Source organism: Miniopterus schreibersii, assembly GCF_964146895.1.
Source record: "Miniopterus schreibersii genome assembly, chromosome: 15".
Lineage (NCBI taxonomy): Eukaryota > Metazoa > Chordata > Mammalia > Chiroptera > Miniopteridae > Miniopterus > Miniopterus schreibersii.
Genome location: NC_138115.1, coordinates 30,050,787 through 30,064,380, shown reverse-complemented (window position 1 = coordinate 30,064,380; position 13,594 = coordinate 30,050,787). Strand labels below are relative to the sequence as shown.

General features: G+C 45.4%; 1 protein-coding gene across 2 annotated transcripts in view; it reads right to left on the bottom strand.

Annotated features, from left to right (window-relative positions):
• The window catches only part of RYK (receptor like tyrosine kinase), a 69,346-nt gene extending 60,403 nt beyond the window's left edge, over positions 1-8,943 (bottom strand). Inside the window, exon 1 of one of the 2 annotated variants that reach the window (XM_081159184.1) lies at positions 8,522-8,943. In XM_081159184.1, the coding sequence (XP_081015310.1) occupies positions 8,522-8,756 (235 nt within the window). In that variant the 5' untranslated portion in view covers positions 8,757-8,943. The remainder of the gene's footprint in view (positions 1-8,521) is intronic. The other variant, XM_081159183.1, reaches the window with a different exon arrangement.
• Positions 8,944-13,594: the final 4,651 nt, after the last annotated feature.

The window sequence follows — 13,594 nt, the reverse complement described above, 5'->3', positions numbered from 1 at the left end:
AAATTGAACTGCTTTTGCTCTAAACCTAATGATAATATCTCACTGCAATTATCTGGATTCTCTGCAAGGACATTACTACACAGCCATTACCACAAGCAAATAATAAACACCACCAATGAATTTTACAACTCTAAAAGTTGTGACAGGCACCAAAAAAAAAAAAAAAGAGGTGCAAAATTACATGTAAGTTTCCTTTAATCTAAAGTGCACCATTATTTTTTGTGCCACTAATAATGAAAAACAAACTGTCAATTACTGATGACTCTCCACTGACTGTAAAATGGTTCCAATTTCAGAGACATTCAAATGTAGAAAAACTATACATCTTATAATCAATGAAACATGGCATTCAAAAGGTTCATTAGCTGTGGCCCATCTCAGATCTGCTAAACAAACTGCTCAGAGCAGGTCCAGGAATCTGTGTTTGTTTACATCCCTCAGATGATTCTGGTCAGATAAAGACTAAACTGCTAACCTTCAGAGGCAGCACAGGACAGGAAGCATGTACACTGGAGTCACAGAGCCCCAGACATCTCTGTGACCTCCAGCAAATTCTGTAATTTCCCAGAGCCTCAGTTTTATCTGTAAAAAATGTCAATGCCACCTACTCCCTACGGTTGATAAAATAAGAGAACACGTGAAGTACTTGCCACCTAGCAAGAGGTGCACTAAAACACATGTATTTATACAAGAACGTATTTATTTATGAACAAGACATAACATATTTGTCTTACAAATAAGAATGGGACCTATGAAGTCAGTTTTCAGAAATATTCTACCACACAGCACTGTCACTTGCTGGGCACAGTAAAAAGAATCTTTCAATAAGTATTTATTATGTAACTCAGCAATACCTATGTGTTTTTGTTTGTTTGTTTTGTTTTTGGCACATCACATTTTAAGAGGCCTTACATAAAGGCAAGCTGTTTAATAACATTTTGATTAGAAATATTATACTTGATGTACATCGATAAGGATAACACAAAAAAAGCATACTTTTAAGTGTGATATAATTTCAGAGTAGCTAATGGCTCTGTTTCATGTCCAAGTTTTTGTTTCATTTAGTTTTAGTTTGTATAGCTGGTGAGTTTTTTCTGAACACTGGCATAACTGCATTAAAACCCCAGATGTAATGCTGTGGAACTTCTCAGTTCACGGTGCTCAAAAAATACCTCCATGTTTTCATTTGTTTCTAAAGTGACCCTTAAAATCCAAACAGTATTTTAGGCAGCACCTTCAAAACTGACTAGTCAACTCAGGATGTGACTCATAGGGGACAGGTTTAGCTATAATTGGATAGAGTTCTCCCACATGTGTAGCACGAAGAAGGAAAAAATAACTCAGAACCCACAATTGCACAATGTCTCACTCAGCCTTGCTCCCCCAATGAAGAACACATGGATTCAAACTGATGCTGCGTCAATGCCACCAATCCCACCCAGAACGCCCAGGGTGAAGAGTTTGCTGCAGGGTGCTGACCCACTGCCACCAGCACCCCAGGGTTTCAGCAGTGGTAGGTTATGCTGGACACATCAGCAGAGAGGACACCCTCACCGCCCTCCCCCACCAGCCTCAGCACTTGGCCTGAGGTTGAAGAGGAAAGAAAGATGCTGGGAGAAGAGGAATACATGGCTCATCTCATTTTTCTTTCCCTCAACCACTTCCCAAAAGAAAAGAGTCCTTCCATTCAGCTGCCCAAATCTGAAACCCTGGGTTCCTCTGTGACTCCTCCCTTTTCTTTAACCCTCAAGTCTCCACTAAGTCTCCTGCAAACTCCCTGTAAATTCCTCACAAATCCATCTCACCCCTTCAACTGCCCTAGTTGATCCCTCTTATCACAAGGCTGGCTCTGTCCCAGTTTCCAGATCCAGCTTTTCAGTCTAAAAGCCACCATTCTATTCTCACTGGGGCTAAAACTATCTTTTCTATAACTCAGTCCTCTCCTTTTCTAAATTCTTCAACAGCTCTTCATTGCCTAGAAGATTAAACTCAAATTCCTAATCCAATCTCAGCCTACCTCCCAGCTTTATATTCTACCACTCCCTGAACGTTGCCAATTTTTCTCACCTTAGCCACAATACATGTTTCCCACTCCTTGATTCACACACATCTGCTTCCACAGGACTATGGCTTTGGTCATACTATTTTCTCTGCCTGGCATGGACTGTTTCTCTTTTCTGCCTATCAAACTCATCCTTCAAGATGAAACTCAAATGCCTCCTCTCCTGGAACACCTTTCTCTAAGCCTCTCTCCCCTCCCTGCTTCTAGTCAAAAGTCATCACTCCTACAATAACTTAACTTATATCAATCAGCAATATAACTCTTATCTCAATGTTATAATTGTAGATATCTAAGTAGATATTCTAAGTTCCTCAAGAAAAGTTTAATAATTTTGAATCACTATTTCTACCAAAATATAGGCTTCAAAATTTTTTACTGGACTGATTTGGGGAGCAATAATCTCAACAAGTATTGACCTAATTTTAAATAAGATGTGCACAATGAATGCTTAACTCTTCCAGGGGGTATTTATTTTAACCGAGAAGCAAGTTGTCCAAAGTGAATTTCTAATTGGCGGGGGGAGGCAGAGTCTATTTTTAGAAGTCCCACCCTGGCCGGTGTGGTTCAGTTGGTTGAGCAGTGTCCCATGCAATGGAGGGGTCACCCCTTCAATTCCCCATCAGGGCACATACTTGATCCCAAGTAGGGAGTATGCAGAAGGCAGTCAATAGAGGTTACTTTCTCTCCCTCTCCCTTCCTCTCTCTCTAAAAATCAGTAAAAAAAAAAAAAAAAGTCCGACTAACCCTTACACATTCCCTATCACAGAAGTGGGGAATGTCTGGCCCACGGGCCGGCTGTATATGGCCCTCGAAATCATTTGGTCTGGCCCTGCCAAGGCAATGGCAGGCGGGACTCGAAATTCAATAAATTTAGGAGGTTTCTTCATAGCTAATTTTTAAATTGATAATTTTGTATGGCCCGTGAGTTATGTTATAAATGTCCAAATGGCCTTGGCAGAAAAAAAGGTTCCCCACCCCTGCCCCGTCACCACCAACACTGCTGCCATGACCAGCTTATACCATTCCCCCTGCCCCCCCGCATTTTTCCCCCTAACCCCTAGCACTGCCCCAGCCACATACCACTTTCACAAGCTCTGGACTTCAGGAACCTCAATTAGATAGAGAACACGGGAGGATGCAGATAAGGACCCAGACCACAGCAAGCACACGTGGCAGCAGGCGTGCAGATTCTACTCCCTGAGTATTCTGGTTAATTGCTCCTCCAGAGCTGACAAAGACGCAGTATGGATTCTGGACTCAGGCAGGACTGAGTCAAGACCTGACTCTCCTCACTACCCAAAGGGCCCAGAATCAGAGTCCTCATCAGTAAAATGAGGAAATGGATGCCTATAACGTAGCTTATTAAAAAGAGTAAAGGAGAGCAATGAAGCAGGGCCTGGGGAGACAGGGATGTCACATCTGATGAAAAGCCCCTGAGGTTCTAGAGTCCCTGTACCAATTGACTTTCAACAGAACTGCATGCCCACTACCAAGGAACCAAACTGGTTACATACCTCCTCCAAGTCTGCTTCCTCATCAGTAAAATGGAAATAACAATATATACTTCACACAGAGCCTACCTTTGGACCTGACAAAGGCAAAAGATTCCACGCATCAGCAGCTTTCTAAAAAGTGTCGACTGCTACTTCTACCACTAGTAGTCTTAATATTGTTATTTCAAAAAAACTGCTATATGGCACCAGCTCTTCAACCTTAGCTGCCATTTACACAGTGTGGAATGACTACTAGCCTTTATCTCCATTACCTTCCCAAACTTCCCTAACATGATAGCAATGAAATCACAAACACATTAAACCACAAAGACAAATAGAAAGGAAAAGCAAACAACAACACATCATACATTTCAACAACTTTTGCCAGATGAGAAGCAGTTGAAGGAGTGGTCACTGCCCCTCAGAAGACTCCTGAGGGGCTCAGCAATGGAGGCACCAAAAGCCACCAAAGTCCAGCCTAGGCTCAGGCCTGACAAAGGGGGGGATTCTGAAGGAGGTATTCAAAGTAGTTGGACCCCCGGGTCCAGCAGGAGACCCAAAGTCGTTTCTGAAGAAATTGAACCACACCGGCAGGAGCACTGTAAACAAAAGTCAAAATCTAACCCAAACCCAGGCCGCTGGTGTATCACCAAACATACCAGAGGCAGAAACTGGAGATATCTTCTCTGTAGACACTGACTAGTCCCAAAGAAGACATGAAAGTGCTGATATGTGGGGTAGACTCCACCTGCACCCCAAGGGTAGTCACATTAGACCAACACACACACACACACACACACACACACACACACACACACACACACACACACACTTTCTTTCCCCAATTAACTTTTCAGCATCTCACTCTTAATTACAGACAGCCAAGGATCACCAGACATTTGTGATATAAACAAACATAAAAAGAACCCTGAAATTAACAGGCACTGTTAAATTAACTGGAGGAAGCAGAAGATTAAAAACATATTAAATATATAGAAAAATAAAAAACAACATGCACACATACCTCAAAGATAAGAGAAAATAATACATTCATAAAATAAGGATAAAATGGAAACAGAAAATGAAATGAAGTGGAAATGGACAGAGAACAAAAAGAGCTTCTAAAATTTAAAAACATCATCAATAAAATTTTAAAATAGCCTGGCCGGCGTGGTTCAGCGGTTGAGCGTCGACCTAAGATCCTGGCAATCGGGGTTCGATTGCCAGTCAGGGCACATGCCCAGGTTGCGGGCTCCATCCCCAGTCGGGGGAGTGCAGGAGGCAGCAGATCAATGACTCTCACATCATTGATGTTCCTCTCTCTCTCTCCTTCTCTTTTCCTCTCTGAAATCAATAAAGCTATATTTTAAAATAAAATAAAATAAAATTTTAAAATAAAAACTTGTAAGACAAAATTAAGAAATTCTTCCCCTCTTCCCACCTCCAATACAAAGGCATAAATAAGAGGCAATGTAAATTAAGAAAATCTGAAGATCAATTCCAGGACAGTCAATGACCAAAACAACAGACATCTCAGAAAGGCAGAACAAAAACTGGAGGGTAGGAAATTATCAAAGAAGTAACAGACATTTTTGAAAACTGAAGGATATGAGTCTCTAGAGTGAAAGGGCCCAGATTGTTTGACGGGCAGACAGACAGAAGAAAGGACCCACACAAAAGCTTATAAAATTTCAGAACACCAGAAAGACTTCAAAAAAACAACAAAGAAAAACAAGGATCAGAATGGCTTTGGATTTTTATCAGAAACCTTAAAGCCAGAAAACAGTGTGAAAATGCCATCAAAATTGTGTGTGTGGGGGGGAATATTTTCAACCTAATATACTAAATTCAGCCCAATTATCTATAAAGCATGAAGACCTGATACATGCCTTCAGGCATGCAAGGCCTCAAATAATTTACCTCCCATGCACCCCTTTCTAAAGAGGATACACTTTAACAAAACAAAGCAAACCAAGAAAAAGAAAGACAGGAGATCTAGGAAACAGTCTCCAAGACAGAAAAGAAGGGAACAGAAGTCACAGGAAAAACAATCCCACTGTCCAGATTGGAATAAGAGGATAGGAGACTCTGGAGGGGCAAGTCTCTAAGGAGAAACCAAGCGGAACTGATAGATGTACTTCCGGGGGGGGGGGGGGGACCAAAAGGAATTTAAACATATTTCTTGGAGTATTTCAGGGAATGTATATATATTAAAAAACACACAACTAATCACAAAGTTTAAAAGGCAATTAATTACTTGCTCCAGGGAAAACAAAAATGTATGCGAAAGAAAACATATTCATGGGTCACTATTTAACTCTGAAGTGAGCAATAAATATATACACAATAATGTAAATACTGACTGCTGGTTTTACCAAAAATTATTACATAACTATATTGGGGGGGACTGGGGAAGAGAAGAGGCCAAGTACTCAGTTATGACATTAGGACGGCAATTGCTTATTATATATTGATTTAGATATATGAAAGTAAAAAACGGGGGAAAAATAAGCAGAACTAGTTTAAGACAGCAGCTTCAACTGCAAAGTAGAGCCTGGAGGATTAAAAGGCCAAAGGCAGGAGACTGCTATTTTTCATTCTGAGCCTTTTAGCACTATTTGATTTTTTTATAAATTATGTGCATGTATTAATTGAAACAACAACTTATTCTCATATCAAGGGCAGTTAGTTCAATTTATAAAGTTGTCACTATCAACTTCATTTATAAGTTTCGTACTTGGAATTCCAAATTCACTGTCTTAGAAACATTATAAAATGCTGGTTAGTTTCCCAAGTCAGCTTTCAGAAGACATTTAACCCATAAGGATACAGAAGTATAGTACAAAGCAGTATTTCAAGTAGTTGTAAATTAAGATTTTCTGTGGGAAACTGCATTCTGAGAACTCAGGATGCCTGGTACACACCTCAGTCCTACCCACTTGCTCTTCTGCACCCAAGTGTAGCCAAGGAACATTTTAAAGGTATAATGCATAAGGGACATGGGAAAGGAATGGAAGGAGGGGACCTGGACCTGGCAAGGTGGAGAGTCAAAAGACCCACTGTAACAGATCAACTCTACCTACATTAGAGAAAATACTACTGGAGGTCCCTCTTGCCCCAGAAGTGGACTAGGTTCATCAGCAAGGCAATCCTCCCTCTCTGCTCCCTACAGCCCACTCCTGCTCATCAATCAGGTAACATATACATCACTTCAAGTATTAATTAGCAATCACTGTTTTTCTACCATGCCATAATCAAACTTCTATAGTATCAACAATATCTTCATTTCATTCAATGAAACTTTGCAGCCTATGTCAACACTATGTTAGATTTTTTTTTTTAAGATTATAAATTGTGTGACCTTCAGCAAGTTACTTAAAGCCTTACTTTACTCATCTCTAAAATGGGAGTAATGATACCTACCTCACTAGGTCACAAGAAAAGTAGAGGAAATAATGTGTATAAAACAAGTAGGGGCAGGTATATGGCAGGCACTCAATCAATGTCAGCCTCTGGTTGTCCCCTGTCCCCTACCCCCACCCAGACTGGTTTCTTACATGTAAACAGTCACAAATTATAAACATGTTTTTAACAACAACAACAAACTTCACAAAACCATGCATAATACATGAAAATTTTTTAAAAATTAATGTGATGAGTCCATTTATAAGCATTGTTATTTTTCTTAAACCTTAGTTTTATGTTCCAAGTACTAACCCAATTTGCCAGTTTTAATTCAGCTAAACTAAGTCAGTTCAGCTGATTCAGCTAGACTAAAAAGAGAATTAAGAAAGCAAGACATTATAAAAACACAGCATTCTTCTTTGGTTAAAGACTGAAAACCCATATACGTAACAAAATCTAAACAGTCCGCTAAATGCAATTCCTCAAAAGACCTCAAGTAAGTCTTATAACTTAAAAAAAAATAAAACTGACCAATAATTGATGCTTACGAGAATAATTTTTCCCCTCACTCAGACGCACCACAAACCTGAGATGAAATAAAGGCATTGCCATAACACACAAAAGAACGTAAATGTCTAGGTATCTGCAACTACCAAAGACTTCCCATTTGGGGCCGTTTCTGTCAGACCTTCCTCCAAGGGGTCATTTCCAGAATCCACAAAGTCACAACACCAGAACACCACTGTTTTTTTTAAAAAAAAATTAATTCCCAAACGACAAAGCTAATTAAGTAGAATAGAACCAACTGACCCAAAGCCAAGTTCTCCTTTTCCTTACAAAATATTCAAAGTAGGAGAGTGGCCCAGAAATAAAGGATCAAACCCCAACACATCCCAGACAAGAAGTTAAAAGGTGAAGGCTACCTGAAAATTCATTCACTATTTAAAAGCATGGTTTTCAGTCGCAAGATTTGGAGACTGCCACGAGCATGTAATGCTTATAGCCTCTCTCATTTTTTTTTTTTTTTTTTTAAAACATGCTAACAAGAAAGTATGAGCTCAGTAATGTGGCCTCTACTGCAGCATCAAAACCACCGCCAAGGGGTTACAGCCTTAAATCTACATAAAGCGTAGATGTCGAGGTATCCAAAATCCAGGGCCCTAAAATGACACGCCCGGTGAGGCGGGTGAGGGAAGCTGTCCGGGCGCCTGACTCTAGCGACGGGGTGAAGAGGCCACATGGAAGAGGGAATGCGGTGGATCCCGGTCCCGCGCGCCGGCCAAGGTGTCCCCAGGTCTTTTCGTGGCGGAGCCGGAGGGCGTGGAGCGAAGCCAGGAGGCTGACCCCGGGGGGGCCAGGCGGGGACCACACCTCCCAGCCAGCACGGCAGGCGGAGGCCGGGGCCCGAGGGCGACCCCGGGCGCTGGGACGGGCTGGGGAGCACCGGGGAACAAGGAGGGAGCCGGCCCCGCGGGCCACGGCGGGCGCACTGGGCCGCCGACGGCCGGAAGCAGCCCGGGCCCAGCCCGACCTGCCCGCCCGGCGCGGCGGCCCCACTCACCGATGAGCCGGCGCACCTCGTCCTCGCTCAGGTAGAGGCTCACGCTGGGCCCCGCGGCCGCGGGCAGCAGCGCCGGGGGCCGCGGGGCCGGGGCGGCGGCGGCGCCGGGCGCGGGCAGCAGCGGCAGCAGCGTGATCAGGAGCAGCAGCGGCGGCGGCGGCGGCGGGGCCCTCAGGCCGCGGGCCACCGGGAGGCGGCCCCGGCACGGCGGCCCCGGCCGCGCCGTCCCGCGCATGGCCACCGCCGCCGCCGCCGCCAGGAGAGAGTGTCGGCCGCCCGCCGCGCCGCCGCCGCCCACCCCCGGCCCCGAGCCCCTCACAGCTCCGAGCCGGGGGCGGCCGCCCAGCTCATCGCGCCGCCGGCCCGTGGCAGCCGGCCGCCGCTTTAGACCGCCGGAGCGCGCCGCCGCCGCCGCCTCCTCCTCGGCGGCATCGTCCACGGCGGGGGGCTGGCCGCGGGGGCGCGCCCGTGCGCGTCGCCGCCGCCCCGAGCGCGCGCGCGCAGGCTTCGTCCGCTCCTTGCGGGCCCGGCTCGGCGCGGGGCGCTTTGATTTTAAAGTGCAGTCGCCCGCGAAGGGCTCCTTGGTCACCCTCTAAAGGAGGCCGCCCCACCCCACGTTGTCACCAACCTGATGTCTGCTCGTCCATTGTCTGCAGCACCCTCACCGCGGCGGGGAGTGCGGGCGGGCCTGCCGGCCGGGGCCGCGCCTGCAGCCGAGGGGGCTCCCCAATCCGGGGAAATGCCTGGACGCGGCCGCTCTGGTTGCAAAAGAGAAACTCGCTTTTTTGTTTAGTGAGCAAATGGAGATAAATAGAAATCACCTCGTATCCCACCATCGGAAGTCCACAGTAACCTTCCCATGTTTGTTCTTATGCATATATATACTCTATACATTTATTGTCCAAAAGGAGCTTAGCAAACTATAGTAACCTATTGTTAAACGTTACACAATTTTCTTTTTTTAATAATCGTTCTGCGTCCCTATTATCAACCGCATCTGGGGTTGTTAACCGGTGGTCCACACCAGGCTTTGGCAGGCCCCTCTCCCAAGAATGTGACATTGTACGCAAAAGTGTGTCTGTGTCTCTGAGTGTGTGCTTGTGTCTGTGGACATCTGTGTCTGTGTGTGCTGTGCGTATGCTTGAGCACACACAGAGAAGTGGTAGGTACATCTCATCATTTGTTGTAAGGAGTCCCTGTCCCCCAAGGAGGTAAGAATCAAGGATACTTGGTCTTTTTTAGAGGCAGCCCAGCAAAGCCATGCAAAGACCTCCGGGCCTCCTGCTGCATTTATGTGAGCCACCCACCATCGCAGTCAAGCTGTCTTCAGGTGCCCCCTCTCTCCGTGAGGCTTCCAAGCGCCCCTGCCCGGCCCGGGTCACCTGGTCCCGACCGCAGGCCCCAGGCCTGGCCCCAAGCGGCCCGCAGGCCTGCGCCTGGGGGAGCAGCTGCTCCCGGGCCAGGCCGCTTCCCCGCAGTTGCTGCGCTGCGCTGAGGCCCTGGGAGGCGGCTATATTTATCCTCTGGGGAGGCTGCGGGAAGAGAGAGGCCGATCAGGCCCGAAGTCCTGGAGCTTGGTGTTCTCCTTCTGGAGTGAGAGCGCTGGGTTCCTTTTAGGGATAAGCTCGCCTCAATTTACCCAGCTCCAGCCCCCCAGCACAATACAGCGCCCATCATCCTGCAGGAGGAGGCTGGGCAGAGCCTGAGGGCTGAGAAAACTGTACAGCCAGAGACTGATCAAAGCCACACAAGTCAGCAGAAATACTTATGTCGGGGCAGGCACTGCTACCTATTAGGGAACCAGGGCTCTGTCAAGAATGGCTTGGGGGCTGGGAATGTGCCCTGTGAACAGGTCTCCCAAATTAAGACAGGAGGCATCTTGTAAAAGGATGGTATATTCCCTGAATTTTTGGAAATGGCTCACAGACCCCAAGTAAGGAAGCTCCAGTCATCAAGGCAATCTCCTCTTATCAGTGACTCCTTGAGGTAGTCACTGTGACATAAACAGAGCAGAGCTGTCAGTTGGGCCTGGCTGGGGTCTGGTACTTGTTAATGGTGTGACCTTGGGAAAAATCCTCAAACTCTCCAAGCCTTGGTTTTCTCATTCATAAAATCGGGGTGATGATGCCAGACTCACAGTGCTTTTACAAGATTTAATTGGAGAAGATGTGAGTAAAACACCTAGGCAGACTCTGGACTGGGTGTCAGTCACACCCATTGTTACTGCTGTTATAATTAACCCCTTTCCTCTAATGACCACTTTCTGGGAAGTTTCTTCACCAATAACCTCTAAACCAGGGATCCTCAAGAACTTCTTTCAATATAGCACCATACCTGGCCCAGAGCCAAGCTCAATATATTCATGCCAGGAATCATGCTTGGCACAGGGACACAGAGGTGAGCAAGGTGCTTCCTTGAGGATGTACCATAAACAAATATTTATTGCACATTGTCATCAGTGCTATGAAGAAAAAGTTAGTGGTTCTCAAATTGTGGGTGCCAGACAAGCAGAATTCTCACCTGGAACCTGTAGAAATGCAAATTCCTAGGGCCCACCACAGACTAACAGAAGTAACAGCTTCTATTAGCAATGCACAGAGAACTGGCATGCACATTTAATTATTCTAAGGAGTCCTTGTCCTCCCAAAGAGCACCACAAGCCCTCCAGGTGATGCTGGCCACTCTGTCAAGGAAAATTCAGTTCTACATCTCTCCTTTGGGCTATTGCAGTTGTCATCTCACTGGCCTCCCTGCTTTCCCCTTACTCCTTTAGTCTGTTAACACAGTAGCCAGAGCCATCCTGTCAAACACCAGCCAGATCATGTCCCTCCCTGGCTCTTGGACTGCCAATGGCTTTCTAACTCATTTAGAATAAAAGGCAAAGTCCTTACAAGATATCAAGGCATTTAACATGTCACCAACTGCTTTTTTAAAAGATTTTCTAGTCTCTTTTTTTAGATTTTTTAAATTGATTTTTAGAGAGAAAGGGAGAGAAAAAGAGAAACAGAGATGTGAGAGAAAAACATCGATGGGCTGCCTTTCGCACACCCATCGGGGATCAAGCCTGCAACCTGACCATGTGCCCTGACCAGAATTGAGGTTGCCCTACAACATTTCTGTGTACCGGATGATGCCCAACCAACTGAGCTACACCGACCAGGCAGTCACCAATTATTTTTAAAAAGAGCCCGGCCAGGCGTGGCTCAGCAGTTGAGCGTTGACCTAGGATCCAGGAGATCAAGGTTTGATTCCCAGTCTGGGCACATTCCAGGGTTTCGGGCTTGGTCCCCAGCAGGGGGCTTGCAGGAGGCAGCTGATCAATGAATACTCTCTCATCATTGATGTTTTTATCTCTCTCCCTCTCCCTTCTTCTCTCTGAAATCAATAAGGATATATATATTTTTTAAAGTTATCAAGGCAGTACTTACACCCCACCTTTTTCTCTTCCCTTCAGATCTTATCTCCTCTCCTCCCCCTACTCACTCAGCTGTAGCCACAAGGGCTTCCTTGCTGTACTTCCAAACACAGGAGACACAGTCCTACCCCAGGGCCTCTACACTGCTTTTCCCTGAACCCTAATGCTCTTCCTTCTGACATCCACATGGCTTCATCTCTCACCTCTTCGAATCTATACTTAAATGTTAACTTCTGAATAGATTCAAGTGTGAACTTCCCAACACTTTAACTGCCCAGAGAAGGAACCAGTCCCCAGTCTCTTCTGACTCTACAGGCTACTTGGTTTCACATAAAGGTCTTCCCACAAGCCCTAACCCATCCCTGGAGAAGCAATCCCCTCTCCCTCCCCAGCCAAGGTGTGGGTGGCAACTTTTGACATTTCCCAATAGGCCTCTGGGCGTGAAAATGCTGGGAAGCCCTGACCTCAGTCTCCTGAGGTTTCTTTGCCCGGAGGAAATGAAGGCCACAGTCACCACCACACTCTACACACGCCCCGCTCACTGTTTTGCTTTTCACTGTGGTTGACCTTATTCTGCTCCTCCAGGGATCAAATTTCAGAAGGACTGGAAAATAGCATCATCAGGACTTGTTTCACTACTCCTTAAAAAAGGACAGCCTTGGGTTTGAGATGCAGCAGGGTGGGTGGGTGGGAGGACTTGGGAAGCAGGGAGGGGTTTGAGGCCTTTGTGATAATAGAAATGACTGGGATGTTCCATGCATGGCGTCTGATGCCCCACTTAGAGTCCCAGCTCATGTCCACAGGGTAGACACCCAGCTCAGAGAGCCCTGGGAACAAATCCCTAACCTGGACTATGCTCACTTAGCTGGGGAAGGGATCTAGAAAGGGGTGGTTGTAAGTTCTAGAAACAGCCCCGTCCTTTGCCGGGAGCAGTGGGGATGCTGCTCTGGCCTCATGGTTCTGGTGATAGACTGCATATCCTTACACATGCTTCTTTGTGCACATATGTAGGTATGCGTTGTAGATTCTCAGAGGTGGAATTGCTGAGTCAAAGGGAGTTACCTTTTCATATTGATAGATTCCGTTTAATTGTCCTTCGAAAGACTTTACCAATATACACTACCACCAATGACATAAATGAGAGCGACAAGGTAATACAATACATCAGTGTTTTTCATTTTGCTGGGGAAAGAAAAATAACTCGTTGTTGTTCAATCTGCACTTCCCTCACTAGTGAGGTTGAGTATCTATCTTCTCATATATATATATTTATTGCCCATTCTGTTTACTTTGTGGCCTACCTGTCCACATCTTTTGACTACTTTTCTAGTGGATTGCTTGTGTCTTATCAATTTGTAGACACTGTAAATTCTTTCACTTTAGCTCTTCTCATTTAACCTTGGTTATGATGTCCTTTGCTCAATTTAAATTTTGGATTTTTATTTTAGATAAATCTTCCAATCTTTTTCTTTATGGTTTCTGGGTTTTGTGTCTTGCTTAAGAAGGACTCCACAATTAATAATTTTTATATTTTTCTAATGCTTTTGTACTTTTCTCTTTTTAAAAATGAGCTCCTCAGTCCATCTGGAATTTATATTAATATATGGTATATGACATGATTTTATTTTTTCCATATGGGGAGAGATTTCTTTCAAACA